General features: G+C 61.0%; 5 protein-coding genes and 1 non-coding gene across 9 annotated transcripts; 5 read left to right on the top strand and 1 right to left on the bottom strand.

The window, feature by feature from the left end:
• The first annotated feature begins 819 nt into the window (after positions 1 to 819).
• Rplp2 (ribosomal protein lateral stalk subunit P2) lies at positions 820 to 3,535 on the top strand. 3 transcript variants are annotated; one of them, XM_078045277.1, is made up of 5 exons: positions 820 to 970; positions 1,158 to 1,284; positions 2,307 to 2,355; positions 3,211 to 3,309; positions 3,420 to 3,535. In XM_078045277.1, exons 2-5 carry the CDS (start codon positions 1,162 to 1,164, stop codon positions 3,491 to 3,493), a joined length of 345 nt encoding a protein of 114 aa, XP_077901403.1. In that variant the 5' UTR covers positions 820 to 970; positions 1,158 to 1,161; the 3' UTR covers positions 3,494 to 3,535. The 3 variants fall into 3 exon arrangements, with proteins under 3 accessions (XP_077901403.1, XP_005341690.1, XP_005341691.1); XM_005341633.5 differs by having other exon boundaries at positions 1,161 to 1,284; positions 3,417 to 3,535; XM_005341634.5 differs by having other exon boundaries at positions 822 to 970; positions 3,417 to 3,535.
• Positions 2,386 to 2,519, top strand: LOC120890175 (small nucleolar RNA SNORA52). The gene has a single exon (XR_005734421.1). It is a non-coding gene; the product is annotated as a small nucleolar RNA SNORA52 (small nucleolar RNA).
• Positions 3,536 to 5,898: 2,363 nt separating the features above from the next.
• Pnpla2 (patatin like domain 2, triacylglycerol lipase) lies at positions 5,899 to 11,840 on the top strand. Its single transcript, XM_005341631.3, has 10 exons — positions 5,899 to 6,017; positions 6,607 to 6,868; positions 9,119 to 9,351; positions 9,431 to 9,496; positions 9,846 to 10,055; positions 10,242 to 10,302; positions 10,414 to 10,590; positions 10,699 to 10,831; positions 10,954 to 11,076; positions 11,163 to 11,840. Exons 2-10 carry the CDS (start codon positions 6,682 to 6,684, stop codon positions 11,440 to 11,442), a joined length of 1,470 nt encoding a protein of 489 aa, XP_005341688.1. The 5' UTR covers positions 5,899 to 6,017; positions 6,607 to 6,681; the 3' UTR covers positions 11,443 to 11,840.
• Positions 11,841 to 13,936: 2,096 nt separating this feature from the next.
• Positions 13,937 to 18,166, top strand: Cracr2b (calcium release activated channel regulator 2B). The gene is made up of 10 exons (XM_078045261.1): positions 13,937 to 14,068; positions 14,836 to 15,023; positions 15,102 to 15,213; positions 15,615 to 15,798; positions 16,229 to 16,375; positions 16,470 to 16,563; positions 16,801 to 16,893; positions 17,059 to 17,225; positions 17,390 to 17,461; positions 17,735 to 18,166. The coding sequence occupies exons 1-10, from the start codon at positions 13,960 to 13,962 to the stop codon at positions 17,916 to 17,918; spliced, it is 1,350 nt and encodes a 449-aa protein (XP_077901387.1). The 5' UTR covers positions 13,937 to 13,959; the 3' UTR covers positions 17,919 to 18,166.
• A 508-nt stretch (positions 18,167 to 18,674) lies between these two features.
• Positions 18,675 to 23,003, top strand: Cd151 (CD151 molecule (Raph blood group)). 2 transcript variants are annotated; one of them, XM_005341637.5, is made up of 9 exons: positions 18,675 to 18,812; positions 19,882 to 19,943; positions 20,558 to 20,648; positions 20,778 to 20,969; positions 21,267 to 21,341; positions 21,675 to 21,779; positions 21,863 to 22,021; positions 22,141 to 22,227; positions 22,312 to 23,003. In XM_005341637.5, the coding sequence occupies exons 3-9, from the start codon at positions 20,565 to 20,567 to the stop codon at positions 22,369 to 22,371; spliced, it is 762 nt and encodes a 253-aa protein (XP_005341694.1). In that variant the 5' UTR covers positions 18,675 to 18,812; positions 19,882 to 19,943; positions 20,558 to 20,564; the 3' UTR covers positions 22,372 to 23,003. The 2 variants fall into 2 exon arrangements, with proteins under 2 accessions (XP_005341694.1, XP_013221299.1); XM_013365845.4 differs by lacking the exon at positions 18,675 to 18,812 and adding an exon at positions 18,821 to 18,962.
• Positions 23,004 to 24,112: 1,109 nt separating this feature from the next.
• Positions 24,113 to 26,790, bottom strand: LOC120889506 (DNA-directed RNA polymerases I, II, and III subunit RPABC5). Its single transcript, XM_078045278.1, has 2 exons — positions 26,631 to 26,790; positions 24,113 to 24,368 (listed from the first exon to the last, which is right to left on the bottom strand). Exons 1-2 carry the CDS (start codon positions 26,723 to 26,725, stop codon positions 24,260 to 24,262), a joined length of 204 nt encoding a protein of 67 aa, XP_077901404.1. The 5' UTR covers positions 26,726 to 26,790; the 3' UTR covers positions 24,113 to 24,259.
• Between the last annotated feature and the right edge of the window lie 12 nt (positions 26,791 to 26,802).

Here is a 26,802-nt window from a genome sequence, read left to right on the forward strand (position 1 = left end):
TCCTGCCACCTTCCAGCCTTGGCTTCTGATCCCTCTGCGGGGTCCCGGCCCCAGGGAGCTGGGTCAGCCTTTCTCATCTTTCAGCAAAGTCTCAGCCTCAGGAAAGCTTTCCCAGGCTGTCCAGACTCCTTATGACCCTCTCGCCGGGATGGCCTCTTCTGTCCTCACACAGGCCCAGCCTGTTCCCGCTCAAGACCCCAGTGTAGCAGAATTCAGTGAGTAGCATGTGCTGACGACCACGTGGACACTGTAGTCAGTTCTCGGCCCACAAGGGGACCGGTCATTCTCTGGGACCACGGTCCCAGAGGACGTGGGTGACGGGGCCTCAGGACTGTCCCCGCCTCGCGGGCTCGCGCTCTCCCAGCCGGCCGACTGACTCACAGGGCACGGCGGGGCAGGGGCTGCCTCCAGATAGGGCGCGGGTCACTAGGCGCGAGGCAGCCAGCCTACCTCTTACGCCCCGGGCCTCCGCCAGGGCACGGAGCCCCCCGCGCCCGCAGCCGGGCCGGGACCACGGGCCGGGACCACGTGCCGGGCCTGGCCCGTGGCGCACCGCACTTCCGCCGCGGTGCACCACGGGACTGTAGTTCGCTGGCTAAGGGAGCAGCCGAGCGAGGCGGCCGCGCTGCACGACGGGGGCCGCAGGCGCCGCGGGTTGTGAAGGGAGCGCTGGGCCCCGACGGACACACCGCCCCGCACGCCGCCGCTCGGGTTCCAGGGAGACGCGCTCAAGCCCAAGGAGGAGCCGGCCCCGGAAGCGCTCTTGACCTTGCCGCGGCGACTGCCCGAGTGCGGATGAGGCCGTCTCCGGCCTGTGGTCATTGGCCGAGCGCCCGTTACGTCATCAGAAGCGCCCCGCGGCCCGGAGGCTTCTGGGTATCAGTTTACCCCCGCCCCTTGCGCCGGCGCCTTCCTTTCGCTCCCTGCCGCCGCCGAGGTCGCACGCGTGAGGCCAGTCCGCCGCCGCCAAGTGAGTGGGCCCGCTGGGCCCGGACCGCGGTCGGGGGCCGGGGCTGTGGGGCGGGCGGAGGGCGCGGGCCGCGCGGCCCCGTCGGGCGGGAGCCTCGGGACCGGGCCGCGCACGGCCTCCTCGGGCGGCGCGGTGGGGCCCGGAGGCCGCCGGGGTAACGCCACCGCCGCGCCCTGTCTGCCCTCAGCAGCATGCGCTACGTTGCCTCTTACCTGCTGGCCGCCCTCGGGGGCAACGCCTCCCCCAGCGCCAAGGACATCAAGAAGATCCTGGACAGCGTGGGCATCGAGGCGGACGACGATCGGCTCAACAAGGTACGGCCCTCGCCGTCCAGATTCCCCACCTGGCTCAAGCGAGATGACCCGCTGGAGAAAGGGAGGGCGGCCTGCGCCAGTTGGGATGGTTATATGGGGTTAAAAAGTATTTTTGCTGAGGTGGTGGCTCAATGGTAGAGGGCTTGCCTTGCACGCGTGAGACCCTGGGTTCGTTCCTCATAAATAAATAAAGGTTTTGTGTCTGTCTACAACTAAAATAAAATTAACTTTTGTTTTCTTTTTGTAATTGTAGATGGACGGAGAGCCTTTTGTTTTGGTAGATTATGTGGTGCTGAGGATGGAACCCGGTGCCTCACGCATGTTAGGCAAGCACTCTGCCACTCCGCCCCGGAGGAGCAGTGGATCTAACCCAGGGCTTCTTGCCTATTAGGCAGGCGCTCCATCGTGGGGCTATATCCTCAGTCTAAAAAACAATTTTAAAAAAATTTTTTTTCTATGCTGGGTGTTGAACCCTCATTGAGCTACACTTCCCGATCCTTTTTTGTTTGTTTTGGGGTTTTTTTGTTGCTGTTGTTGTTTTTTGAGATAGGATCTCCTGAGTTGCTGGGATTACAGGTCTATACCATCAGACTTATAAAAAAATCGAACTTAATGAGATCTTACTTAACCCTGCTTAAAGGGTTTTTTTTATCTTTTTTTTTTTTGGTGGGGTTCTTTTTTTTTTTGTCTTGGGACTGGGGTGTCTAACCGAGGGCTTTGTGAATGCAAGGCAGACGCTTTGCCACTGAGCTACATCCCAGCCTGACCCTGCTTATTTAAATGTAATGTATGTACTTAGTTTAAGCAAGGAGGCATTCTGTGTTATTTTTCCAGTGAAAGCTTTAGAATTCTGGCACTTGGCTTCAGCTCACAGTATTTCAGTTCTGATGGCTACCATGCTGGTCACTGTGGGTCTAGAAGCTGCAGGTTTTCTTGTATTGTGCCTGCCATCCCTGCTCTTGGGCCAGGATGCAGCAGCTTGACTATGATAACTGACTGCTGGCTGTGGTTGTCTTGTTTAGGTCATCAATGAGCTGCATGGGAAAAACATTGAAGATGTCATAGCCCAGGGTGAGTTTATATGAAGGGACTTTCATTTTCATGTCCATCCTAATTCCTGCTGGTCAACTATGGCCTGCCAGGTTTCGCTTGTGGACTACAGCACTGTAGAAGCCTGACCTGAGTGGGTGAGCAAGGCCTTCAAGGGCTCATGCCGGGGATGCTTCTGGACACTGATGAGTGGGTGGTAGGGGTTGCTCTCTACTCACACTGAACCTATCAGCCCTTGCCCTGGGGGCCTGCCTGGCTTCCCCACCTTTGAACCCTTTTCTCCAGGATTCCTCCATAACTGTGGAGCTCTTGCACACAGTTCCTGCTTCTCTAAGGGGTTGGGAGCAGGAACTGAGGGCCACAGGGTTCTGTCCCCCTTCGCTGAGCAGATGGTTTTTTGGTGACATTAGACTGGAGGTGATATAGCTTTTTTGGAAGTTGAGTGGTTTCAGCAGTTCTGTCCCTGTGTAAGTGACAAGCAAAGCCAGCTCAGCAGTCTGGATTATAAGTTTACTGCTGGGGCTGAGATCTGGACACTTGGATAGTAGACTCCCTGAACAGTTGTAAACATGTTTGTCCAGCTTATGTCCAAGGCCTAATTATAAGATAAAGTTCTTGGGTAGAAAACCTCCCTTTGTGGGTCACAGTAGTGAAAGCAGAGTCCCTGACTATGATTGTCACTGAATCTTGGGCAGGGCTGCAACATCAAGTCCCGGAGAAATGAAAGCCTGTGGCACTGGCACTGTGATGGAACCCTGTTGTGTTGGGCAGGCTAGAGTATGTGGGTGAAATGAGCTTCCCCAGGTCACTTCACCCCTGCAGAATCACCTTCCTGCCTGGGAACCTGCTCTGATCTCATCTCTCTGCTTTTTGTAGGCATTGGCAAACTTGCCAGTGTGCCTGCTGGAGGAGCTGTGGCTGTTTCTGCTGCCCCTGGCTCTGCAGCTCCTGCTGCTGGATCTGCCCCTGCTGCAGGTAAGGGAGGCCTGGAGAGTGGGCAGGGGGCTAAGGCTCAGACTTGATGGGGTCTCTCTGGCAATCTGGTCATGCAGGCATGCTCACCATGGTCTCCTTTTCCACAGCAGAGGAGAAGAAGGATGAGAAGAAAGAAGAGTCTGAGGAGTCTGATGATGACATGGGATTTGGGCTATTTGATTAAATTCCTGTTCCTCTGCAAATAAAGCCTTTTTATGTATCTTGAGTGGCCTGTGAGCACAGTGTCAAGAGCATGGGGCAGGTCGGGCTTGGCAGTGTCTAGGGAGTGAGGGATGAAGGAGTCAATCCACCTTGGGTCAGAGGACTGTCAGGCCCAGCGAGGGACAGTCTTGCTACTTTCAGGTAACACCCAGGAAATTTTCTTCAGAAATGGGAATACTAGAGAAGCAAATTGAAATACAGTGTTGGGGTGGTGTCTGGTGCTCTGCTGTAAGGTGCTGGGTGACAGGTCAAATGGCCCCTGGGTTTCACAGGCCACTGCTCTCCTGTACAACTTGGGCAGCTACAGAAATCCCTGGGGTCTGTTTTCCCTGCTATGTGATAGGAACCCTGCCTCATTAGTACCTACACTCCTAGCCCCTGGGCCTTGAGCTTTTGCCCACCGGTGACAGGCCTCAGGAGATATGTTGCCCTCCCTCTCCAGGCACAGTAGTGCATCATGCACCGATACATCTTAGACTTGGAACTGGGGATACTGCAGTGTGAAAGTACATTTTAATCAGGGATTGAATTGGGGTGAGGTGAGGGTGGCACTGAAGCACAGAGCCACATTTCCAGCCCAATTTTGTCTATTTAGAGACAGAGGCTCAGTTGCTTAGCATCTTGCCAGTTTCTGAGGCTGGCTTTAAACTTGCGATCCTCCTGCCTCAGCCTTCTAGCTGCTGGGATTATAGGCATGCGCCTTGGCACCCATTTTGTTTTGAGAAGAAAAAACGTGAGATGAGAAGAGCTGGAAACCCTGTCCTGGAGGGAAAACTCCCGTACAGGGTGAGGGGGTAGGGGCAAGGCCCACAGGAATTCCTGGGATGGGGAGAGCTTTTTGTGTGTGGTGTTAGGGATTGAACCCAGAACCTACAATTTGTTCAAGCTGATGACAAACTGCTATGTAACTTCAGCCTACTGAGTTGCCTGTACTGCACCCAGCCTCAATTTGCTAGGGATCAAACTCAGCTCTTTGTGCATGTTAGGTAACCACTCCACCACTGAACTGTACCTCCAGTTCTAAATTGTTTTTTTAAAACATCTCTTGCTGGGTGTGGTGCATCTAAAGATTTTTTAGTTGCCTGTGGACCTTTATTTATATGCAGTGCTGAGACTCCAACCCAATGTCTCACACATGCTAGGCAAGTGGTCTACCACTGAGCCACAAACCCTGTTCCTGTATTTACTTTTTGCTGGGCACTATGGCAGTAGGAGGCTTGCAAGTTCCAGGCCAGCCTGGGCAACTTAAACCCTGTCCTGAAGGCCCATGGTTCAGGGTGCAGTTCAGTTCCTGCCTGAACCTTAAAGGGAAGGGCTCTGTGCCCAGAGGGCACCATGGGAGCCAGCAGACAATGCCCCTGGGGCCTGTCATCAGGCGGGCCCTGGGAGTTCATGCTGAGGGGGTGGGCCACAACCCTTGCCAGAATTCCAGGAAGGGCCTGCCTGTTCCTGGCTTATAGCCTCCCAGAGGCCTGCAGGGAAATGTACCCAAAACAGCCTGATCCTCTGTAGAAATAGGGCTAGAGGTCTTCCTGAACTGGGCAGCACCAACCCTAAGGACAGGCCTTGGATCAGGCTGTGGGAAAGGGCTTTGGTGCTGCTTCTCCTTCAGTTGCCACCCTGAAGAACCTGGGAAGCTCTTCATATCACATCCTTGGAGTCCTGCTGCCCCTAGCAGGATTATCCAAGGAAGTCCAGGCACTGGGTGAGGGTGTCTCCTGCCAGGTCATGGCCATGAGGCCATACCTTCTCACCCCCACCACCCAGCTCCCTTTCCCTGGTCAGTGGGTTTGCTGCTCTGTACAGATATTCAAATATTCAAAGCATTTGGGCGACGTTTTTAAGTCAAATACAGTCACTGGTCGAAGAGCCCCTGTTCCCCTCAATCCCCACCTTGGGCCTTTTCATGTGCTGTTTGCCATGACCTCCCGGTGCCAGGACTTGGTTAACTGCTTGTTTACAGAGATCAGCGGCCCCTTCGTAGGGAAGGCCCGAGCATGGCCTCAATTGTCTCATTTTAAGCCGCGCAGTGAGGCCCAGCTGGTTTGACCCCACCGCTCTGCGGGTTCCTGCGCTAGCTCCTGAGTACCTAGCTCCTGAGTATGGGACGGCTGCAAGCACTGGGGCTGAGGACGGGAGAGCACGACCCCAGAGGGCCCCAAGCCCCAACCCTCCGCGGTTCTGGCTCCAGCTGTGTCCAGAGCCGAGCTCCCCTGGGGAGTGAGTGTTCCCCGGAAGACCCGCACACTGCCGCCACCCCAACCCAGACCAGCCCCTAGTCTTGGGGTGAGGCGAGGTGAAGGCTGGAAGCAAGCCAGCCTGGCAGGCCCCACAGTCGGAGGAAGAAATGGGAGCGGGGGCGGTGGGTGACGTCACCCGGGTGCTCCGCCCCCTGGGGTAATTAGCGAGGGCGGGGCTGCCTCGAGTTAGACCCGTGGGGACCCCGCCGCGGGAGGACTCAGGCTCCGACCCAGGTACCGAGCCAGGTGAGTGGCCAGGGTAGAGGGGCGGCGGGAAGGGGACGAGGCTGAGGTGCGTGGAATGCGGCTGTGTCTGTGGGCTCGCGTCCGGCATCGGATGTTTATGGGCCGGCCTGTGGGTGGGTCGGCGGGGCCTGGGGCCCGCGGCCTGCGAGGCCGAGGTCTTTCGGTCCCGGTGGCTGCTGTCGTGCGTCCCTGCCTAGCTCCTCTGTGTCCGGGAGGGTCGTGGACCCCAGAGGAGGGGGCGGCAGAAACCGGAGCTCCTCTCGCGGGTGTCCAGATCCGTACGAGGCTCGCGAGCCCAGCGCTGGGCCTGGGCTGGACCGCCCCACGCGACTAGGCTGCCGTGTGCCCGGCCGCCGCCCGAGGTGCTGGGCAGCGGGCGGGAGGCCGGTGGGGCCGCGGAAGCTCCTGGGGGCCCCGCAGATGGCTTCGCGGCGCAGGTGTCGCGGCGGGGCCGGGGGAGCCCAGCAGCGGGGCGGCGGGTGGGCGGAGCCTCGGGCACGGCCGTTCCCCGCGCGCTCGGGTTGGGCCGTGAGCTCCGGCCCCGCCCCCGGCCGCACTAAAACGCCGCCTCCGCCGTGGCTCTGCGCAGCGTCTCCGCCTTCGCCGGCGGAGACCCGGAGCTCGAGCGACAGCGCGGCGGCCGCCCGCGGATCCCGGAGCCGCGATGTTCCCCAAGGAGGCCAAGTGGAACATCTCGTTCGCGGGCTGCGGCTTCCTCGGCGTCTACCACATCGGCGTGGCCTCCTGCCTCCGTGAGCACGCGCCCTTCCTGGTGGCCAACGCCACGCACATCTACGGCGCTTCAGCCGGGGCGCTCACGGCCACGGCGCTGGTCACCGGGGCCTGCCTGGGTGAGCGGGGCCGCGCGGGGCCAGGGTAGGGAGCTGGTGGGGAACGCGCGGGGTCCGGCGGGAAGGAGGAGGGGCCGGGCGGGATGCCCTTCGTGCGCGCACTGCGCCCACCCCCTCCCGCAGAGGGAAGCTGGCCAGGCGGTGAGTGCAGTGCGTGCGGTGGAGCGGGGTTTCTGCCTGGGCCGGGGACCACGGCAAAGGGTCCGGTACGGGGAGCTGGTCTGGGGGCAGAACCTGGTTTGTTTTGCTCGGAGGGTGCCCAGGGACTGGGGTGGGGCCTGGCCTGCACCAGGGCATGGCTGCTGTGAGCCTCGGGCCCGCCTCCTGGGAGTGAAGGTTGTGGGCGGGCAGGTGCAGCACCGCTGTCTATTGGAAAGAAAAGTCGTGGGCGGGACGTGAGAGTAGGAGGAGGGTCTGAATCTCCCTGGTTACTTGGTGCCAGCGGTCACCGTGTCCTGGGTCTTCGCAGTTTCAGGCTGCCTTGGACAAGGGAGTGCCTAGTATGAAGGTGGCTTCCGAGGGGCTTCTAGGCACTGTGACCTGGTCTTTTCTGAGAGCCCCTGGAGGAAGAGGCCAGTCCTGATCAGGGCTGGACCTGGTCAGCGACTCTGCCCTCTCCTGGTCCGCAGAGCCCTGCCAGCCCGGCTTCTCAGCTGTGGCCAGTCGTTTTGCCCATCTCACAGGTGGGTATGCTTCCTGACTCAGGAGCCCTTGGTCAGAAGCGCAGGGGTCTGTATGAGCCGGGCTGGGCCTCTCTCACTTCCGGGCTGCCACGTGAGAGAGGTGTTTACAGCACACAGCGTTCCCAGCAATCCTGGTAACTGCTGCCCAGCCCCCAGACCGCTAGGGCAGCCAAGGTGACAAGGACGCCATGCCCCAGAGGAGCTGATCTAGGGTCTCCACTGTCCCCTGCCTGTGACCTTTGCCCTGAGAAGGAAGGTAGAAGAAAGACCTGGGATTCATGTCCTTGGAATTGTGCTCTGCCTTGGAACAGACTGCTTGCTGGTCTCAGGCCTGTACCCTACTTGACACCCTTGCAGCAGAGCCTCTTCTGCCAACAAGCCTCACAAATGGTGTTGGGCACTAGAGCCTCCCCCCCCCCCCATTTTGGCAGGTACCTGTTGAGAGCACCTGGCACACAAGTCCCACTCCTGCCCAGAAAGACATCCTGGAGGAGAGCCTAGTCCTTGGCTTTTCCCCTGGCTTTTTTGGCATTTTCTTGGGTCAGCTCTCAAGGGAAGTGTTGGCATGCTTGCTTGTGGCTGCAGTGGAACACATCTTGTCCTCCCAGATAGGCCCACTGCCTTCAGCCCTGTGCCCTGAGGCCTGTGACCCTGGCTGGGCTGAGCTGTGGGTCTGGTTCCCTTTTCAATCTGGCCAAGTAGGTGAAGGCTAAGGCCAGTCAGAGTTACCTCTGCCTTCTGCCCTCTCCTGGTTGCCTGCCATGCCACACTACGCCAGTCCAATGACTCATGGGGACAGGCAGTTGGGAAATGCTGGGCAGAGGGCAGGTCCCAGCCCCAACTGGCCACCTCTTGCTGTCCACTATCTCTGAGGTGTTGGCCTGCCTGCCTCTACCCAGAGACAGATAGCAAAAGTCTCAACTGTGGCCAAATACAGTGTCTGGGAATGTGGGAAGCTGAGGCAAGAGGATTGCAAGTTCAAGGCCAGCCTTGACAATTCAGTGAGACCCTCCCTATACCAGAATAAAAAGCTAAAAGGGCTAGGGATGTAGCTCAGTGGTAGAGCACAGCTTGTCTAATACCCAGTATTGGGAAAAATAAATAAATATGTACTTTTAAAAGTCTTAACTGTGGGGCCGGGGCTGTGGCTTCGTGGTGGAGGGTGCGCCTAGCATACATGGGGCACTGGGTTTGATCCTCAGCACCACATAAAAATTTTTTAAAAAATGATATTGTGTCCACCTAAAACTAAAAAATAAAAATTGAAAAAAGTCTCAACTGTGTTTGGGGCTGGGGCTCAATGGCAGAGCTCCTGCCTAGCACATGTGAAGCACTGGGTTCGAGTCTTAGCATTGCATACAAAAAAATAAGCAAATAAAATAAAGGCATGCTGTCCATCTACAGCTACAAAAAAAAAAAAAAAAAATCTCAGCTGTGAGCCAGGCCATGTCTGGGCACTGGGGGTCCTCTAGGGTCAATGGTGATGTTTGGAATGTGTGTGCTGGGGAACCCTGAGCATGGAGCCATAGGGGTGTTGCTGGCTCTGACCTGGGCCCTGCTGCCCCAGGCGAGGCAGGTGCCAACATCATTGAGGTGTCCAAGGAGGCCCGGAAGAGGTTCCTGGGTCCCCTGCACCCCTCCTTCAACCTGGTGAAGACCATCCGTGGCTGTCTGCTGAAGACTCTGCCGGCTGATAGCCATGAGCGTGCCAGTGGGCGCCTGGGCATCTCTCTGACCCGTGTCTCAGATGGAGAGAACGTCATTATAACCCACTTCGACTCCAAGGAGGAGCTCATCCAGGTGGGTCCTGCTGGGGCCACGTTGTGGGGAGCAGTGTGGCCCAAGGCGACTGCTCACCCCCTCCTGTTCTGCCCTGCAGGCCAATGTCTGCAGCACGTTCATCCCCGTGTACTGTGGCCTCATTCCACCCTCCCTCCAAGGGGTGGTGAGTATGCCCACCTGGCCCACCTAGCCCTGTCAAGGGCGCCCTTTGGGGCTGAGGAGATCCAGTGCTGTCTGGGCTTTGGGAGGAAGGGGTGGAGGAGGGAGGACTGTAGAGCCCCGTCCGCTCCATCATCTCTCTGCCTCTACCCATTGCCTCATTTCCCTTGTTACTTAAGAAGCTGACCAGCCCTGGGGACATGCTTCCTGTGGCTGCCCCCTCACTGTCTGGCCATCTACTCAGTGCCCAAGCCAGCCCATGGACAGTGCCCAGTGTGAAAGGCCAAAAGAAATTGCCACTGGGTGGGGAAAAGTCCCTCAGTTTGTGACCATGCGTCTGTGTCCCTGTGAAGCGTTATGTGGATGGCGGCATTTCAGACAACCTGCCACTCTATGAGCTGAAGAACACCATCACGGTGTCCCCCTTCTCGGGAGAGAGTGACATCTGCCCACAGGACAGCTCCACCAACATCCATGAGCTCCGGGTCACCAACACCAGCATCCAGTTCAACCTGCGCAACCTCTACCGCCTCTCCAAGGCCCTCTTCCCTCCAGAACCCATGGTGAGCCGCTCTGTGGGGCTGTGGCCTGTGCTTTCTCCAGCCGGGACCCTGGGCTGGATCTGAGATGGTTGGTGGAGGCGGAGGTTGGAATGGAGGTGCGGTGGTAGGGACATAGAGACTCTGTGGAGGACAGCACAGGGCACCCTTGGCTCCATTTGCTCCAGTTCACCTATACCCCTGCTGCAGGTACTTCGAGAGATGTGCAAACAGGGCTACAGGGATGGTCTGCGCTTCCTGCGGAGGAACGGTGCGTGGGTAGCTATAGGATGGGTGGAGCCAGCTCTGCTGCCCACTGCAGGCCAGCAGTGACCATGACTGTGGTGATCACTTTTCTGTCGCACCCCCACCTCCATCCCAGGCCTCCTGAACAGGCCCAACCCCTTGCTGGCACTGCCTCCCACCCGCCCCTGTGACCCAAAGGAGGAAGACACCCAGGAGGCTACTGCGGTCACAGAGAAGACTGGAGCAGAGGACCACTTGCAGCCACCCAGGGAAGATCACATCCTAGACCACCTGCCTGCCCGGCTCAATGAGGGTACTCACTGGGAGAGAAGGGAGGAGGAGGGGCTGGCAGTGTGGAAGCCTGGCACAGCACACTGGGCTGCTCTGCTTCCCTGACTGGCTGCCCTCATCCCCTGCACAGCCCTGCTGGAAGCCTGCGTGGAGCCCAGGGACCTGATGACCACTCTGTCCAACATGCTGCCAGTGCGTCTGGCCACAGCTATGATGGTGCCCTACACGCTGCCACTGGAGAGTGCTGTGTCCTTCACCATTCGGTGCGGGCAGGGAACCAGGGCTGGGAGAGGGGAACTGGGGTCGCCCAGGAGGGATGCTTAGGCTGGGGAAGCTGGGAGGGCCTGGACACAGAGGCTGAAGGTGTGTCTTCCTGACCCTCCAGCTTGCTGGAGTGGCTGCCTGATGTTCCAGAGGACATCCGATGGATGAAGGAGCAGACGGGCAGCATCTGCCAATACCTGGTGATGCGTGCCAAGAGGAAGCTGGGCAGCCACCTGCCCTCCAGGTGAGCCACCCCTGTCCTCAGGCCCAGAGCCTTTGGGTTGAGGGACCCCCACTAAGCCCTGCCTACCTTTGATGCCTTCATTACAGGCTCTCGGAGCAGATGGAGCTGCGCCGTGCCCAGTCACTACCCTCCGTGCCACTGTCCTGTGCCACCTACAGCGAGGCACTGCCCAGCTGGGTGCGCAACAACCTCTCACTTGGGGATGCGCTGGCCAAGTGGGAGGAGTGCCAGCGTCAGCTGCTGCTGGGTCTCTTCTGCACCAATGTGGCCTTCCCGCCGGATGCCTTGCGCATGCGCACCCCTGCCAGCCCCACCCCCACAGACCCCATGCCCCCACAGCACCCACCGGGCCTGCCTCCTTGCTGAGGGCCCAGCCTTCCCCAGCCCATGGGGCTCAGGTTTCCGGGACTGGCTGAGAACCCATCCTTGCCTCTTAGTTCTCTACTGTGGAGCAAGGAGACAGAACCCCTCACGGCCACAAAGAGGGGGCTTTGCTGTGAATCCCCCTCCATCAACTGCTCGCTCACTGCACTGAGTTTGGAGGGGTGTGGAGTGCCCCTTCTCTTGGGCTGCAGAGGCCCCTCCACCTGTGCCTTAATCCCCTACCCTTGCCTGCCCCTTCTCAGTGCAGGACTTCCCAGAGAACCCCACATCAGCTCCTCCCACCCATTTCCCCTGTTTTGCTCATGAATATGTGTGAAGAATTATTTATTTTTGCCAAAGCAGAAGTAATAAATGCCAGAGCTCAGCATCTACTTTCTTCACTTCTGTGTAATCTTCTTTCTTCATTCTGTGTAACTCCCTTGCCCACTTTTTTTAAATTTATTTTTCAGTTTTCAGTGGACACAACATCTTTATTTTATTTTTACGTGGTGCTGAGGATCGAACCCAGCGCCCCACGCATGCCAGGAGAGCACGTTACCTCTTGAGCCACATCCCCAGCCCCTCCCTTGCCCTCTTTTGCTTGGGGCCATGGTGGACAGAGCCTGCTTCCACCTAGCTGACCAGTGTCTCTACACAGGATGTCTGGCCTTCCAGGCTCACACTGTTGGACCTGACATTTGGGGCCTGCCAGCTGGGCCTGGGGCCTTCTCTTACACTTTGTTGAGGACCCCTATATATGCCCCCCACTTTGCCCTGAGACCTCCTGGCATGGCTTTCCGAGGGCCAAAGGACATATTTGGGTCCAAGATCCTTGCTGAATTAAAATGTTATAGAGTTGGACAGCTTAATAGCAGAGCTCTGGCCTGGCATGCACCACAGCCTGGATTCCATCCATGCACTGGGGGCGGGGGATGTTGACAAAAGGAGTCACCTGCCCTTCAGCTCCAGAGTGACAACAGGGCTGTTGCAGGAGGTAAAGCTCCTGGAGCTGAGGGCCCCTGCTCCACCTTGGGCATCTGGCCCCCCAGCATCACGAGCTTTGCTGGCCAGATGCACGGTCCCTCTTGTCTCCGTCTCTCTGTCTCCTGCCAGTATCTAGGAGGGACCTGGAATACTGAGGCACGGTAAGGTCCTAGCTGAAGGTGGCTTTGTTCCTGAAGTGATCCTTATCCAGAGGGAGCAGTTTAGGGCACAGAAGCCCCTGAAGAGAGGGTGTTGGAGTGGAGACCTGACTTAGCTGACTGTGAGCCTAGTTCTACCAGGCTCAGTGCCTACCTGCCCCTCCCAGTAGGCGTGGGTCAGTTGTGGTGGCAGCCCCCAGCCAACAATAACGGTGGTGGGACCTGGGGCAGCAGGACTGGGTGAGCCGGCCAGGCAGGTCCCTGGTCTGTGTGCCAGGGGCCACCCCCCTCTTGGTCTCCAGGTAGTGTCCTATAGGCCCAGCCTGTTGTTCCACTTGAGAAGCAGAGGCCACAGGGCCCCCAGCATTGTGTGACAATCAGGCCAGCACTCAGGTGGGTGCAGAGTCCAGGCTGGGGCTAGGGAGGACCCTTAGGAAGGGCCCAGGATTTCTTCCAGGCAGGAGCGCTGTGCTCAGCTCTGCCCCAGGGGAACCCTGGTGGGGGCTGTGCCCAAAAGGCATTCTGGGGGTGGGTGGCCGCTGATGTGACCTCTCTGCCCCACATTCACTCCCCTCACAGGGTGCTTAGTGCTCCGTTAAATGTCATTTTCTAGTATTATATGTTCATTGTTTTAAAATTTGAAAAAAACTAAATTGGGACTGCATTAGAGATAGCCTCTGAAAGAATTTGGTCCACTTCCTGCCGGCTTTTTCCTACACACTTTTTGGCGTCTTAAGTCTGGATCGGGTTGAAAGGTTGGTGTCTGCACTTTCCTGAGGGTCCCCAGCTGTGCCCCGTGGTTCTGCCTGGACAGCCGCTCAGGCTGCCAGGGATCTCTGGCCGCCAGGGCAGCAGGAGAGGCGGGAACACAGCGACAGCAGCCGGCGACAGCTCCGCCCGGGCCGGCCCACCTGGGGTCTCCGGTCCTGCGAGGCTGCAAGGCCAGCGCCCCCGGCGCGGTCGGGGTCCCAGCAGGGGCGGGGCGCGCCGCGCGTTTCCGGGAGGAGCGGCCCGCGCGCGGCAGGTGCGGCGGCGCAGCTCCCAGGTAGGCGCTCCCGGGTCCCGCGACCCGGCTCCCACCGCCGCGCCCTCGCGGCTCTGTCCTGGGCGTCAATTCGCGACCGCCGTGGCGGGCGCCGACCAGCGCTCCCAGTCGGGGGACGTCCGTGGCCCTCCTGGCGCGCGGCGCAGGGACAGGGCCGGATCGGCCCCCAGGGGTGCGGGCTGTGCGGGCGGCTCTCCAACCCCACCCGCTGGCCCTACCTCCTGCCTCCCTCTGGCCCAGCCTGGCCCGGCCACAGCGCCGCTTCCGGCTGGGATGGACCTCGGGTCGGTGCAGCCCAAGAGCCGGGTGAGGCGTTGGCGCTGCCTGGAGGACATGACCCGGATCCTGCCTGCCCCCCACCCCTCGCCGGGCGCTTCCTCCGACCTGCTGTCTTTGGAGATCGCCCCTCTTCTCAGGGACACTGGCCCGGGGTGGGGCGAAGGTGACAGGCTTGGGCTGAGGAGACACTAACCCCCAGCTAGAGTCCCAGGTCGGGCAGGTGTCTCTGGCCCTGCTGTACCTTTGAGAAATCCGGGTTGGAGGCTGTGAAAACGACAGGTGGCTCTGGTTAAGGGGTGGAGCTCTCTGGGAGGTGGAAGGGAGGCCCCAAGAGGTTCTCAGACTTGGAGGGCACAGGAAGGGTACTAGTGCTGTAGGAGGGGTGTTGCTGATTCGGGCTGTGGAGGCACGCGTGCCCAAGGCTGGGAGCTTACCATTGTGCCCCATGGGAACTGGTCATCCATGGGAGGGACCAGTGGGCAGGCAGGGAGGAGTTACCTGGCCTGCCAGCTGTCAGGAGGCCAGGGCATCACAGGCCAGGTCTGGGGCCAAGGATTTAGCTAGGATTGGCCCAGTCCTCCAACTCCAGCATGAAGTGGGCTCCTCCTTCACTGGACCTCTTTCTCCTCTGGCTGTCAGGAGTTCATAGGCCTCCTCATAAGGTCCCCTACAGCTAGCCCCTGGAACTGACCCTCTTTCCTCTCGCACTAGTTCCCCTGGGCATAGCCTTTCCTTGTGTTCCAAGGAATACCTGGTTCTGTGCTTGGTCCCCAGGTCTGCATCACTCCACCCGGGGGCACCCCAGGCTTGCAGCCTCCCTTACAAACACCAGTCCTCCCTGGGTGCCCTAGGCTCCCTCTCTGGCAGAGCCCTCAGGGCACGTGTGGCCCACTCCATGTCCCCCATGTCTTCTCTCTCTTGGTTTCTCAGCACCCAGCAGAGGCAAGGTTCCTGTTTTCATGGCTACTGGCAAGCCAGGGGCTGGGGAATCCCAGGAGGAGGAGGAGGAGGAGGGGGCCTCCACTGGACAGCAGGCTGCCATGCTGCAGCAGGCCCAGGAGCTCTTCTTGTTATGTGACAAGGAAGCCAAAGGCTTCATCACCCGGCAGGACCTGCAGGTGAGCACCAGTCACAAGAAGCCTCTGGGCCCAGGGCTGACCTGACCTTGGTCACTCACCCTGCCCTTTCTCTGCCAGGGCCTGCAGAGTGACCTACTCCTCACACCTGAGCAGCTGGAGGCTGTGTTTGAAAGTCTGGACCAGGCCCACACTGGCTTCCTCACTGCCCGGGAGTTTAGCTTAGGCTTGGGTGAGCTGGGCCTTACCCTCCCCCAGCACCCAGAGGTCCTGGTCTGGCTCATTGTGGGACTCTGGGCTGTATCTATACTCCCTGTAGATCCAGTGCACTCCCTGTAGATCCAGGGCACTCACTGTATCTACACTCAAGTGCCTGGGACCTCCACCCCCCAGACAGTAGTATATGACACTGATCTTTCTGCTCACAACCCCTTTCTGTCTCCTGCCAAACCCAGGTGGAGCTGGGAGCCTGGCTGTCACCTCCCATTCCCAGGCCAACAGGACTAGAATAAGGAAGAAAAACAGGAAACTGGGCCCTGAGAGAGGGCAGGATATGGCTGGGGGTGGGGGTGAGCAGGGGAGGGCCAGGGTGGTAACCCACAGTCCCATAATCTCTCCCTCCCATGTCTGCAGGGAAGTTTGTGGGGGTGGAGTTGGCTCAGGGCATGCAACCCTCCCGGACTACTGAGGAAACCTTTGAATCGGGCTGGTCAGATGTGCAGGGCACCAGGGGTTCCCTGGAGGAGGAGGAGCAGGAGGAGCAGGAGCAATTTTGCACTGCACTGGAGCAGCTGGGAGTGGCCCGGGTCTTGGGCAAGTGAGTGGATGCTAGCTTTGCTCCGGGTTCCTGCTTCTACTCTCTCCCGCTGCATGCTCTGTCCACGGTGACCACCTTTCTGTTCCCACGCAGAGTCCCTGGGCCTGATCAGGCCCAGCCATCTGTCAGCCGGCCAGGCGTGATTTCCCGCAGAATTTGCATTCCAGGACAAAGCAGTCTCAGCTTCGGGGAGGGGAGGCACTGGGCATGTGGCTACCCACATGCTGGGCTGTCCACATACAGTGACACTTCATGGTACCCAGCCACAGAACCCCGGGCAGGATGAGAGCACTCACACCTGAATGGAATGCGTTGCATGGGTCAAACTCCTGGGTTGCGGGGGTCTCCAGGGATCACCTGGTAGGCAGAGGGGAGCTACCCCTGCCCTCACGCACCAGCCTGGGCCTCAGTCTGCACTTGCCTGATTCAGGCAGCCGGCTGTGAGGGCACTGTGGGCCCAGCTGCAGCGCGAGAGACCAGAGCTGCTGGGTTCTTTCGAGGAAGTTCTGATGCGAGCATCGGCCTGCCTAGAAGAGGCAGCCAGGGAGCGCGAGGGCCTGGAGCAGGCACTGAGGCGGTGAGAGTGGGGCCGATGCGGTTCTGGGGCCCCAGTACAGGGGTAGAGGCAGGGCCGGCACGTTCTCAAGGCTGTCTCATCCTGGGCTCCAAAGGCGGGAAAGCGAGCATGAGAGGGAAGTGCGTGGCCTCTATGAGGAGCTGGAGCAGCAACTCCGAGAGCAGCGGCAGCGCCGCAGGCAGAGCCAGGTGCGGGTCCTCTCAGCCTAGCTAGCCTCCCTGGCTCCGCCCTCCTCAAACTGGTCCCTCCCCCAGGGTTCCCCAACTGCACGGGCACAGGCTGCCCCAGCGCAGGGTGCCCTGTTTCTCCTCTCCCAGCGGCCCCACCAGTCTTCACCCTTCCATGGCCCACCCTGGCCCCATCCTACCCCTCCGCTGCCTCTTCTTCGAGGCCAGAGAAGGCTTAGATGCCCCGGTGTGTTCCAGAACCTACCCCTGGAGGAGCGAAGGGGGCATCTGGAGCTGGAGCTGCAGAGCCGCGAGCAGGAGCTGGAGAGTGCTGGCTTGCGGCAGCTGGAGGTAAGTAGTTGGACCCCAAATTAAGCCCCATCCCACAGTCTCCCCTGCAGTCCCAGTTTCCTCAAGGGTGCTCTTGTGTCTCAGTGCTGCCAACCCTAGAGATGTTGGGGGTGAGGGGCAAGTGAGGGATCTGGGGGCCTTCACCAGCCCACACCGTTTCCCCAGCTGGAACGGCAGCTACAGGCCCGGGCTGCAGAGCAGCTGGAGGCGCAGGCCCAGAACACCCAGCTGCGGCAGGCTTGTGAGGCACTGCATGCACAGCTGGAGGGGGTGCAGGAGCAGCTGCACAGACTGGAGGGTGATGCTCGGGGCCGCCAGGAGCAAACACAAAGGTACAGGGCTGGTTGGTTGGGGCCTTGGCTTGCTAGGCTCAGGTTGGGCCACTTATATCCCCATGCCAAGATCTAGTGCTGCCCCCAGGGTCTGGGGAGTAGGGGTGGAGGGAGGGACTTCTGGGAGGGCCCTGCCTGCATGGGTCACCATTTCCTACCCACAGAGACGTGGTTGCAGTCTCCAGGAACATGCAGAAAGAGAAACTCAGCCTCCTACGGCAACTAGAGCTGCTCAGGTGCAGTCGGGCCTAGGCCAGTGGTAGGACAAGGGCTCAACAGAGCTTCGGAGGGGTATCCAAGCTCCCAAATACTCTTGGCCTCCACCTCATCCCACTGGGAGGAGTCCCTCCTCATGTCTACTCTCCCTCCCTCCAGCATCCCTACGTCCCACCAGGCACCTCTCTTCTGGTTTGAGGAGAGCCAGAACCCACCTTCCCACCTTGGGTTGCTCCCTCTTTAAGATCTTAGATTGCTTAGGGTTCTCAGCCCTCCCACTTCCCCTTCTCTAGGGAGCTGAATGCACGGCTTCGAGACCTACGAGATGAGAGAGAGACCTGTGAGGCCAGGCTGCTCAGAAGCAGCCACAAGAAGGCTCTGGCCACAGCCCGCTTGCCTGGGCCCACCTGCTGCTGCTGTTGCAGCTGGGCTAGGCCCCCCAGACGTGGGTCTGGCCACCTTCCCAGTGCCCGATAACCAGCTCCAAGTGACTCCCTTGGCATTACCTGGAGGAGCTGCCCCCTGAAGGCTATTTGTCTTGGGAGGAGGCCTACCATTCAGGGTGTGGGCTCTAGCCCACAAAGACATGCAGGAACTAACCTGTGGGTGGTAAAGGTCTCAAGGGTCTCATGTGCCCCTGCCAGGTGTGCCCTTGCCAATACTTATCCTGTTCCCTTGTCCCAGCAAGGGAAAAACAAGCAAAACAAAAACTCCTGTAACGTCCACTGCGTGTGTTCTTCTTGGTTTTCTGTGTCTGGGAGATGCAGCATATGTGTGCTTTACAATGAGGCGTCCTTGGCACACCATGACATGTGAGAGGTACCCAAGACCCTGCTCTTTTGGGGCTGTGTGTCCTTGGCCATGCTTCAAGCCCCTTTTCGTTTCGAGCCACATCCCCAGCCCTGAGCAGCCCCCTTTTCACCAGGGAGCTGAGTGGCTTCCCACCAGCCCAGCTGGTCTGCCAGGTCATGGGCCCACTCCGCTAGAACCTCCAGGCTGGGCCAGCATCTGTAAAACCGAATGGGGGCTGGGCCTGGGGACTCCAGGGCCTGGGGACTCGGGTCCTCCTCCAGGGGGCAGTCTGGCGGGCCGCCCCCACCTCCCGCCCCTCGCCCAGCTCCTCTCTCGGGGTCGGGCTTGTCAAGGCTCTGAGTGTCCCGGAGCCGCGGCTCACCGGGCCCGCCCCCGATGCCCGGTCAGCACCGCCGCCTCCCGCCCGCCGAAATGCGTCCGGACCTGCCCGGCGTCGGCCGGCTGTGGGCGTGGCCGCAGGCGGGGCGGGGCCTGTCCGGCCTGCGGCCGCGCATTCTCCGCACGGGGAGCCGCCGCCCCCGCAGCCACCGCCCGGGCCCGGACTCCGTCGCGTGGTCGGTGAGTGTGCGGCGGAGCCGGCCCGCCCGAGCGGGGCCCAGGGCGCCCCAGGTCCTTCGTGCTTCTGTGCCGGAGGCCGCCGCTGGCGCCCGGGGGGCCGCGTCCGCCGGACACCTACGCAGCCGGTTCCCAGGCCCCTTCCGGAGGGAGGTCGCTGGCGCGCGCCGGGCGGGAAGGGCGCTGGGCGAGGCAGGGCGCCTCCGGGGTTCTCGGACGGGCACGGCAGTCCCTGGGTGCAGGACCCAAAACGTGCAGCCCGAACGCCCCACTCCTGGTCCCTGGACCGCGGTCTCCTCCCCTCGGCTCGCCCACCGCCCGGCGCAAGTGGGCGGGGCCCGTGGTCGCGCCTGGGCTGGGGGCGTTGACGCCAGCGACTTCTTCGCGGTGACGCGAGGCTTCCTCCCGGTCGGCTGGGGCCGAGTCCCGGCTCCCCGAGTGTGGCGGGACGTGGAGGGCCGGCCGCGGGAACTGTTTCCGCTGGCCGCGGCCCCCGCCGGCCCTTTCTCCCGAGGTCCACAGGGCACTTCTGGGAGGAGGGGCCGCTGCCCTCTGCCGGTGCGGGGCGGCGCGTGTGCCCAGAATCGGCCGCCCCAGGAAGCAGGGGTCCCCGGAGCCCGGCCCAGGGCTGGCGCGGCTGCTGGGGTTATTTACACCACTCTCCAGGGACAGAGCCTGTGTTTGGGCCCCAGCTCAGCGGTGCTTTGTGTCCCCGTCCCACAGCTCAGAGGTGGAAGTCTGTTGACACCTCCGCCAAACCCAGGGGTGGAGATCGGTGGCTCTCTCCGTCCGCAGCTGCTGCTGCCTGGTGGGGGAGGGGCAGTGACCGGTATGGAGCTAAGGCCTAGCGTGGGGCACCTGGAGACCTGAAGTTCCTCTCAGGACCAGACTGCCCAGAAATGTCCTCTGCCCTCACATCCCACCCCGCCCCTTCCCAGACCAAAATACTGGGCCTGATCTCCTCCCTCTGCCTCTGGAGTAGATCTGACCCACTGTCTGAGCCACCAGGAAGAGTCTGGGCAGGATCCTGCAGTGAGGGCAGACCTGTGACCTGTTCTCTGCTCCTCTCTAGCTCAGCGTCCTGGGGAACTTCTGTACACCTGTCCTATAGAGGAGTCATTCCCAGACAGCCTGGTGAGTGCTGGGCGGGGCAGACTGCAGGTCGTGTCTGGAAATTTGGCCAGCTGTGTCTAAACCCCAGGCTCTCCCTGTGCAGATACTGGTGTGAGCAGGGCAGGTGTGCCTGGGCCTCTAGGGAGGAACATGGCCACTTCTCTGTTCCTTCATTCTCCCTGTCCTGGTGGGAGCAGAGGCTGTGCAGAGCACCTCTGTCAGGGCTGAGCTCCCGGATCCTTGACTGCCTCTGGGGACTTATCTCTAAGTGTGAGGTTCCTGCCAGTCAGTCTGTGACGTGGAGCCCGGGAATGCTGGGGGAGGGGTCAGCTGGGGCCTCCTCCCCTGGCTGCCAGCAGGGGTGAGTCAGTGAGTGATGGGCTGGGTTTCTCTGCCGCCCATGGGGTCTGCCTGGCTGCTTGGGGGTCAAGTCTCCTGAGCTGTGATCCAGGAAGTGATTCATGCCCTGGTTGCCAGGGAGGCTCCTCCCCAGGCCTCCCAGGACAGGTGGCTGGATCAGCCTCAGCTGGGCCTGTGCCTCTCAGTGCCTTCTCCCTCATCCCCACTGGCGTGTGGCCACCCTCCTAGTCAGGGCCTGATGCTGCAGGCCCTCTGACCCCTTCACGCCTCCCCAGCCCCAAGATGGGTGAATTCAACGAGAAGAAGGCGACATGTGGCACTGTCTGCCTCAAGTACCTGCTGTTCACCTACAACTGCTGCTTCTGGGTGAGTTGGGTGCCGTGCTGCCCACCCAGCACTCCCTGGGCCTTGAAGGCACCTGAGCCCTGGCCTAGGGGCTCAACTGGGGGCTCTCAGACTTGGGCTAGGTGTGGTGACTGGTGCACATGCCTACAGCTGGCTGGATTGGCTGTCATGGCAGTGGGCATCTGGACGCTGGCCCTCAAGAGTGACTACATCAGCCTACTGGCCTCAAGCACCTACCTGGCTACTGCCTACATCCTGGTGGTGGCTGGTGTTGTCGTCATGGTGACCGGTGTCCTGGGCTGCTGTGCCACCTTCAAGGAGCGGCGGAACCTCCTGCGCCTGGTCAGCGGGGCATGGCAGCATTCTCGTGGGGTGGTGGGCACAGGGTCCTGGTCAGGGGCTCCTCTCTATAGTCTCCTGGGACCGTCTCTGGGGCCCTGATGGTTTAGTGTCACTGTGGGCTGGCCCCGCTGTGCTGGCAGGGGGCCACAGCCCCCAGCCCCAGCTAGACTGAGACACCAGCTCCACCAGGAATGCTGGGGAGCCTGGTGCCTGGCCCACACCTACTGCTTGGAGCTGGTAGGTGCCCTGCTCTGTGGTGCCTGGTGCTGAGCCCCTCACTGGGTCCCTGCCCCCCAGTACTTCATCCTGCTCCTCCTCATCTTTCTGCTGGAGATCATTGCTGGTGTCCTGGCCTACGTCTACTACCAGCAGGTGAGAGGGGCTTGGATCGGCCTTGGGAGATATGTGTCGTCTCTACCCCTGCTACTCCAGCACTGACCAACTTGCCATTAGGTCCTGGAGGCAGGGTGTAGGCTTTTAGGGAAGGGTGGCCACAGGGGCAGGTGACGTGCCTGCAGTGCCCAAGGTGTCCAGGTATCCGGAGATTCCCTTCTACCCATGATCCCCTTCTAACATGATACCCATGTTCCTCCAACCAGCTGCTGTGAGACCCTAGTGCTTCCCTTGCACCCTGGGGCCTTTGTCCTGTCCTGGGCTCTCTCAGCTCTCTACCTTTGAGGTCTTAACTGACACTCCCTCCCTTAGCTGAACACAGAACTCAAGGAGAACCTGAAGGACACCATGACCAAGCAGTACCACCAGCCAGGCCATGAGGGTGTGACCAGTGCTGTGGATAAGCTGCAGCAGGAGGTGGGTGTTGCCTGCAGGGGATGTGCCTGTGCCCTTGGGGCTGTCCCTGGCAGGCCCCACGAGCTCAGCTCTTCTTGTTGTAGTTTCACTGCTGCGGCAGCAACAACTCCCAGGACTGGCGTGACAGCGAGTGGATCCGCTCGGGTGAGGCCGGTGGCCGTGTGGTCCCCGACAGCTGCTGCAAGACGGTGGTACCTGGCTGTGGGCAGCGGGATCACGCCTCCAACATCTACAAGGTGGAGGTGGGTCACTGTGAGCAAGGGGCTGGCCTGGTGCAGGGTGGTGGGGTTGTTGGGCCACACCTAGGACACGTCTGTGGGGAGCTGGCAGGGCTCACCTTGAGCACCCCCCACTCTGACAGGGTGGCTGCATCACCAAGCTGGAAACCTTCATCCAAGAGCACCTGAGGGTCATCGGGGCCGTGGGCATCGGCATCGCTTGTGTGCAGGTTTGGGCATAAGGGCGACTATGGGGAGCTGGGGGAGGGCTGCTACCCTGAGGTGCTGTCTCATGCCTGCCTGACCATCTGCAGGTCTTTGGCATGGTCTTCACGTGCTGCTTATACAGGAGCCTCAAATTGGAGCACTACTGACCACCAGGGTTTGGCCTGGCTACTGGCCTCCTGCTGCATCCCACCTAACTACTGAGCTGACTACTGAAGGCCAGGACAGAGCCCATCTTCATGTCTGTGCCCTGCATGCCACCACCATCACCTCTGCCGACTTCACCCTGGGGGTGGCTTCAAGTGCCTTTTTCCTGAGGCGTGGGGCAGGGTCCCTCCCCCAGCATAGGGAAGATAGGGTTAGTCTACCTGTGTGGGGCTTGGGGCCCAGGCCTGGCAGGTAGGACGAGACCTAGGTTCTGGTAAGAGTACCCCCTCCTCGATTCCTGGGCAAGTCTGAGAAGAACCTAGACCCACCCTCTACACCATGGGTGGTCAGAGGCAGGTGGTAGGGGCCCTGCTGAAGGTGCCAAGAGGTACAGGGGCTGCAGGGCGGGACCAGGAGCCCTTTGTGCTGCCCTGAGAGCTGTAAGGCCCAATCAGCCAGAGCCTGGCTTAACTCTTGCCACTGCTCTTTAACATCGCCTTCACAAAGTGTGCTGCATCCCAGTCAGAACGTCCCTGCGAGAGTAGGGTATTACTGGTTTTATCCACTGCTGTATCCCAAATGCCTATAACTATTCCTGCCACATAATGGGTGCTCAATAAATGTTTGTTGAACAGCTGGGTCAGCTTACTGTTAGCGACAGGATAATCCTGTCCTCAGTGCTCTTTTGTCCAGAGTGGAGACACCTACCTGCTGTGTCCAGAGGGCAGGAGCCAAGAGCCTCATACCCAGGGTCCAGGGTGGCCAGTGTGTTCCTGGAACACACTGGAAGGGGAAGCCCAATGGTAAGAACCCCTTCAGGAGGAAACAGAAGCAGACCTGTGTGGCCTGAGTCTTGCCTTCTGGACACTTGGGGGAGCTTGGAGGTAGAAGCTAAGGATCAAGTCAGGCCTACTAGGATCAGAAGGCAGGAGAGGCCCAGGTCTGGCAGAATGTAGGGGGATGCTCCTCCACTATTGGGGCCACCCTAGCTCCTATCCCTAAGGTCCCCAGAGGCCCTCATGTCAGATGTCTGGGCAGCTAATGACTGGCCCAGAAGGAGAGGCTTAAAGAGCTGCTTCCCATACCTCTGCAATCACATACCCTTAGCCCAGACTGGCTGAGGCATCTACCCGTCTTAGCTCAGCCTGGACTGATGACCAGAAGCCCCTGGAGCACCAAGTGCCAACACCTGGGTGCTGGGAACCTCCTCAGAGCCCCTCACCCCAGCTGTGGACGTTGGGTGCTGTCCCTCCCCTGGTTTTTGGTGGAGCCTGAGAAATTCTGGAGCAGAACCTCAGGTGCAGGCAGCACAGGGCCAGGCAGCCATGACTGTAGCAGACACTGTCTAGGTTGGTTGACAATAAAACACCCCCTCCCACAGGCCAGAAAACCTGGTTCTTTAGATTCTGGGAGAAGGTGGTAGGGTCTCTGTGCCTGGAATGTCAGGGTGGAACACCAGGTCCCCCGAGCTCTCTTGGGTATCAGGCTATGGGAAGCTCTCCCTCCTCCTGGGCATCAAGGAAGGAATCCACCCCCTCCCACCTGGAACAGGAAGGAGAAGAGGCACCAGGTGGGTGACTATTGGAAGGCTTGTGGGTCTGACTTGCCTAGTGGTCAAAGGGGCCAGGGCCCAGCCAGCCAAGGGCTCTGCTGCAGTGTAAGAGAGTGGGCTGAGTCTTCACACAGGCAGGAGACATGACAAAGGGACCTCCCCAAGCCAGGCCAATCAGCAGGACACCTGGGTAATTCTTAAGACCTTTACTGAACTTTCCTTCCAGCATGGGGGGCATGTGGCTGAGGCCATGCATTGTTGCCACCCACAGACACCTCAGCTTGATGAACTTGGCGTGACACTGTCCATATCAGTAGAGCAGGAATGCAGCTCCATGGCTACTTCTCCAGTGGTGCGTAGTTGAGCAACTTCTCAATCAGGTCCACGTGTGCCAGCAGCATTCGGCGGCAACAGTAGCGCTTCAGGCCCAGGGCATCCAGGGCGTCCCTGTGCCAAGGGGAGGAGTAAGTAGTGAGACTGTGGTCCCCACAGGTCTGGAGCCACAGCCAACCTCTCTGGGCACTGGTGCCTGCTCATTTTACCCTCCTGCTAAACAAGGTGGACAGCTCCACCTGGACTGGAGCTGAGACCTTACAGCAGGATCCCAATGGGCCTCTTCTACCACCTACTCAGAGGTCACACCCACCCCACCTTTACCTGCCTTCTGCATGTTTCTAAAGCTGGTACCCAGGACTGAGGCAGCTCCTGGGGCTTCTGAACAGCCGGAGGGGAGCTTTGTGGACCAAGGCCCTAACCAAGGTGCCAACTCCTCATCTAGCTCAGGCCCCACAGGGCAGGTTCTGCGCAAGACAGAGATCAGTGGCCCTGTGGAGCTCTGCTCATCCTGGCAGGCCTTAGCAGACAGGAAATAAACTGTGGAATCTCTCCCCAGCCCTGCTCCCCAAGTAAGAGAGAAACTATCTCCTCAGGAACCTCCCTCTCCCATTTCACAGCCCAATTACAAGTCTCAGTTTCCCCAGGACTTAGTCATTCTCAGGCTTTGGAAAACTTCCCACACCACTGGCTTCAATGCACAGAGATGGCAGCTTGGGAAGGGGCAGGCCTCCCGGATACTTCCATGCTGGTCACTCTTGCAAGCTTTTCAGCCAGCACACTGACTCTTGTATGACATGCAGGCACAGTGAGCCCCAGGGCTTTACAGGAGACCACAAGGTGGCAGGTAGTCAAACTCTGCCTCAAAAGTCCGGGATGGCAGTTAAGTACTCAGGAAAAAAAATCTGTTTTGCATCTTAATGGATCAGCAAGGTTTACAGGAGAAGAAGTGGGCTTAACAGAGAAAGGAAGTAGGGAGATCTTTGCTGCAGATGAAAAGGTGCTTGTGACCTACAGGGAGATACCTAAAAGTCCCCAAGACACCCACTGCTCACCCTGCAGAGGGTGACACTCTCCAGAGAGGAGATGGACAGCTGTTCTGAAAGAGCCAGGACCTTGAAAGCCTGACAGGAGCTTCGGTCACACCGCCCGCCCTCTCCCGGGAGCGGGTGACCCCGGGTCGCTGAGCCCGTCTCCCTCTCCCCGTTCTCCCGGTCTCCGGCCACACCGCCCCGCTCTCTCCGGGTCGTCACCTCCCGCCCCCCTCTCTCCGGGGTCGTCACCTCCCGCCCCCTTCTCTCCCCCGGTCGTCGCCTCCCGCCCCCCTCTCTCCGGTCTCCGGCCACACCGCCCCCCTCTCTCCGGGTCGCCGCCCCCCCTCTCTCCGGGTCTCGGGCCACACCGCCCCCCCCTCTCCGGGTCGCCGCCCCCCGCCCCCCCCTCTCCCCCGGTCTCCGGCCACACCGCCCCGCTCTCCCCCGGTCGCCGCCCCCCCTCTCCGGGTCGCCGCCCCCCGCCCCCCTCTCTCCGGGTCTCCGGCCACACCGCCCCGCTCTCCCCCGGTCGCCGCCCCCCGCCCCGCTCTCCCCCGGTCTCCGGCCACACCGCCCCGCTCTCCCCCGGTCGCCGCCCCCCGCCCCGCTCTCCCCCGGTCTCCGGCCACACCGCCCCGCTCTCCCCCGGTCTCCGGCCACACCGCCCCGCTCTCCCCCGGTCTCCGGCCACACCGCCCCGCTCTCCCCCGGTCTCCGGCCACACCGCCCCGCTCTCCCCCGGTCTCCGGCCACACCGCCCCGCTCTCCCCCGGTCGCCGCCCCCCGCCCCGCTCTCCCCCGGTCTCCGGCCACACCGCCCCGCTCTCCCCCGGTCTCCGGCCACACCGCCCCGCTCTCCCCCGGTCGCCGCCCCCCGCCCCGCTCTCCCCCGGTCTCCGGCCACACCGCCCCGCTCTCCCCCGGTCTCCGGCCACACCGCCCCGCTCTCCCCCGGTCGCCGCCCCCCGCCCCGCTCTCCCCCGGTCGCCGCCCCCCGCCCCGCTCTCCCCCGGTCTCCGGCCACACCGCCCCGCTCTCCCCCGGTCTCCGGCCACACCGCCCCGCTCTCCCCCGGTCGCCGCCCCCCGCCCCGCTCTCCCCCGGTCTCCGGCCACACCGCCCCGCTCTCCCCCGGTCGCCGCCCCCCGCCCCGCTCTCCCCCGGTCGCCGCCCCCCGCCCCGCTCTCCCCCGGTCTCCGGCCACACCGCCCCGCTCTCCCCCGGTCTCCGGCCACACCGCCCCGCTCTCCCCCGGTCTCCGGCCACACCGCCCCGCTCTCCCCCGGTCGCCGCCCCCCGCCCCGCTCTCCCCCGGTCGCCGCCCCGCCGCCCCGCGCCTCACCCCTCGGTGTACTCGGCCTGCAGCAGTCCCAGGTAGGCCTCCCACTTGTTGCCCACGATCTTGCCGCAGGTGAAGCAGCGCACGGGGATGATCATGGCGGCGGCTGGCGGGCGGGCGGCGCGGCGGTCCTGCAGGTCCCGCCCCGGGCGCGTCCACTGCACGGGGGGCCCCG

The sequence above is a fragment of the Ictidomys tridecemlineatus genome, chromosome 4, assembly GCF_052094955.1.
Source record: "Ictidomys tridecemlineatus isolate mIctTri1 chromosome 4, mIctTri1.hap1, whole genome shotgun sequence".
NCBI classification, from domain to species: domain Eukaryota; kingdom Metazoa; phylum Chordata; class Mammalia; order Rodentia; family Sciuridae; genus Ictidomys; species Ictidomys tridecemlineatus.

Coding starts and splice junctions, on each gene's coding strand:
- Cd151 (XM_005341637.5), top strand. CDS start 20,565: ATGGGTGAATTCAACGAGAAGAAGGCGACATGTGGCACTGTCTGCCTC. Junction 21,780..21,862: donor TGGATAAGCTGCAGCAGGAG/GTGGGTGTTGCC, acceptor TTCTTGTTGTAG/TTTCACTGCTGCGGCAGCAA. Junction 22,022..22,140: donor CCAACATCTACAAGGTGGAG/GTGGGTCACTGT, acceptor CCACTCTGACAG/GGTGGCTGCATCACCAAGCT.
- Cracr2b (XM_078045261.1), top strand. CDS start 13,960: ATGACCCGGATCCTGCCTGCCCCCCACCCCTCGCCGGGCGCTTCCTCC. Junction 15,799..16,228: donor GTGGCCCGGGTCTTGGGCAA/GTGAGTGGATGC, acceptor TGCCTGATTCAG/GCAGCCGGCTGTGAGGGCAC. Junction 16,376..16,469: donor CTGGAGCAGGCACTGAGGCG/GTGAGAGTGGGG, acceptor TGGGCTCCAAAG/GCGGGAAAGCGAGCATGAGA.
- Rplp2 (XM_005341633.5), top strand. CDS start 1,162: ATGCGCTACGTTGCCTCTTACCTGCTGGCCGCCCTCGGGGGCAACGCC. Junction 1,285..2,306: donor ACGACGATCGGCTCAACAAG/GTACGGCCCTCG, acceptor TGTCTTGTTTAG/GTCATCAATGAGCTGCATGG. Junction 3,310..3,416: donor TGGATCTGCCCCTGCTGCAG/GTAAGGGAGGCC, acceptor CCTTTTCCACAG/CAGAGGAGAAGAAGGATGAG.
- Pnpla2 (XM_005341631.3), top strand. CDS start 6,682: ATGTTCCCCAAGGAGGCCAAGTGGAACATCTCGTTCGCGGGCTGCGGC. Junction 10,591..10,698: donor GCCTGCCCGGCTCAATGAGG/GTACTCACTGGG, acceptor TCCCCTGCACAG/CCCTGCTGGAAGCCTGCGTG. Junction 10,832..10,953: donor GCTGTGTCCTTCACCATTCG/GTGCGGGCAGGG, acceptor CTGACCCTCCAG/CTTGCTGGAGTGGCTGCCTG.
- LOC120889506 (XM_078045278.1), bottom strand. CDS start 26,725: ATGATCATCCCCGTGCGCTGCTTCACCTGCGGCAAGATCGTGGGCAAC. Junction 24,369..26,630: donor CAGGCCGAGTACACCGAGGG/GTGAGGCGCGGG, acceptor CCCTTGGCACAG/GGACGCCCTGGATGCCCTGG.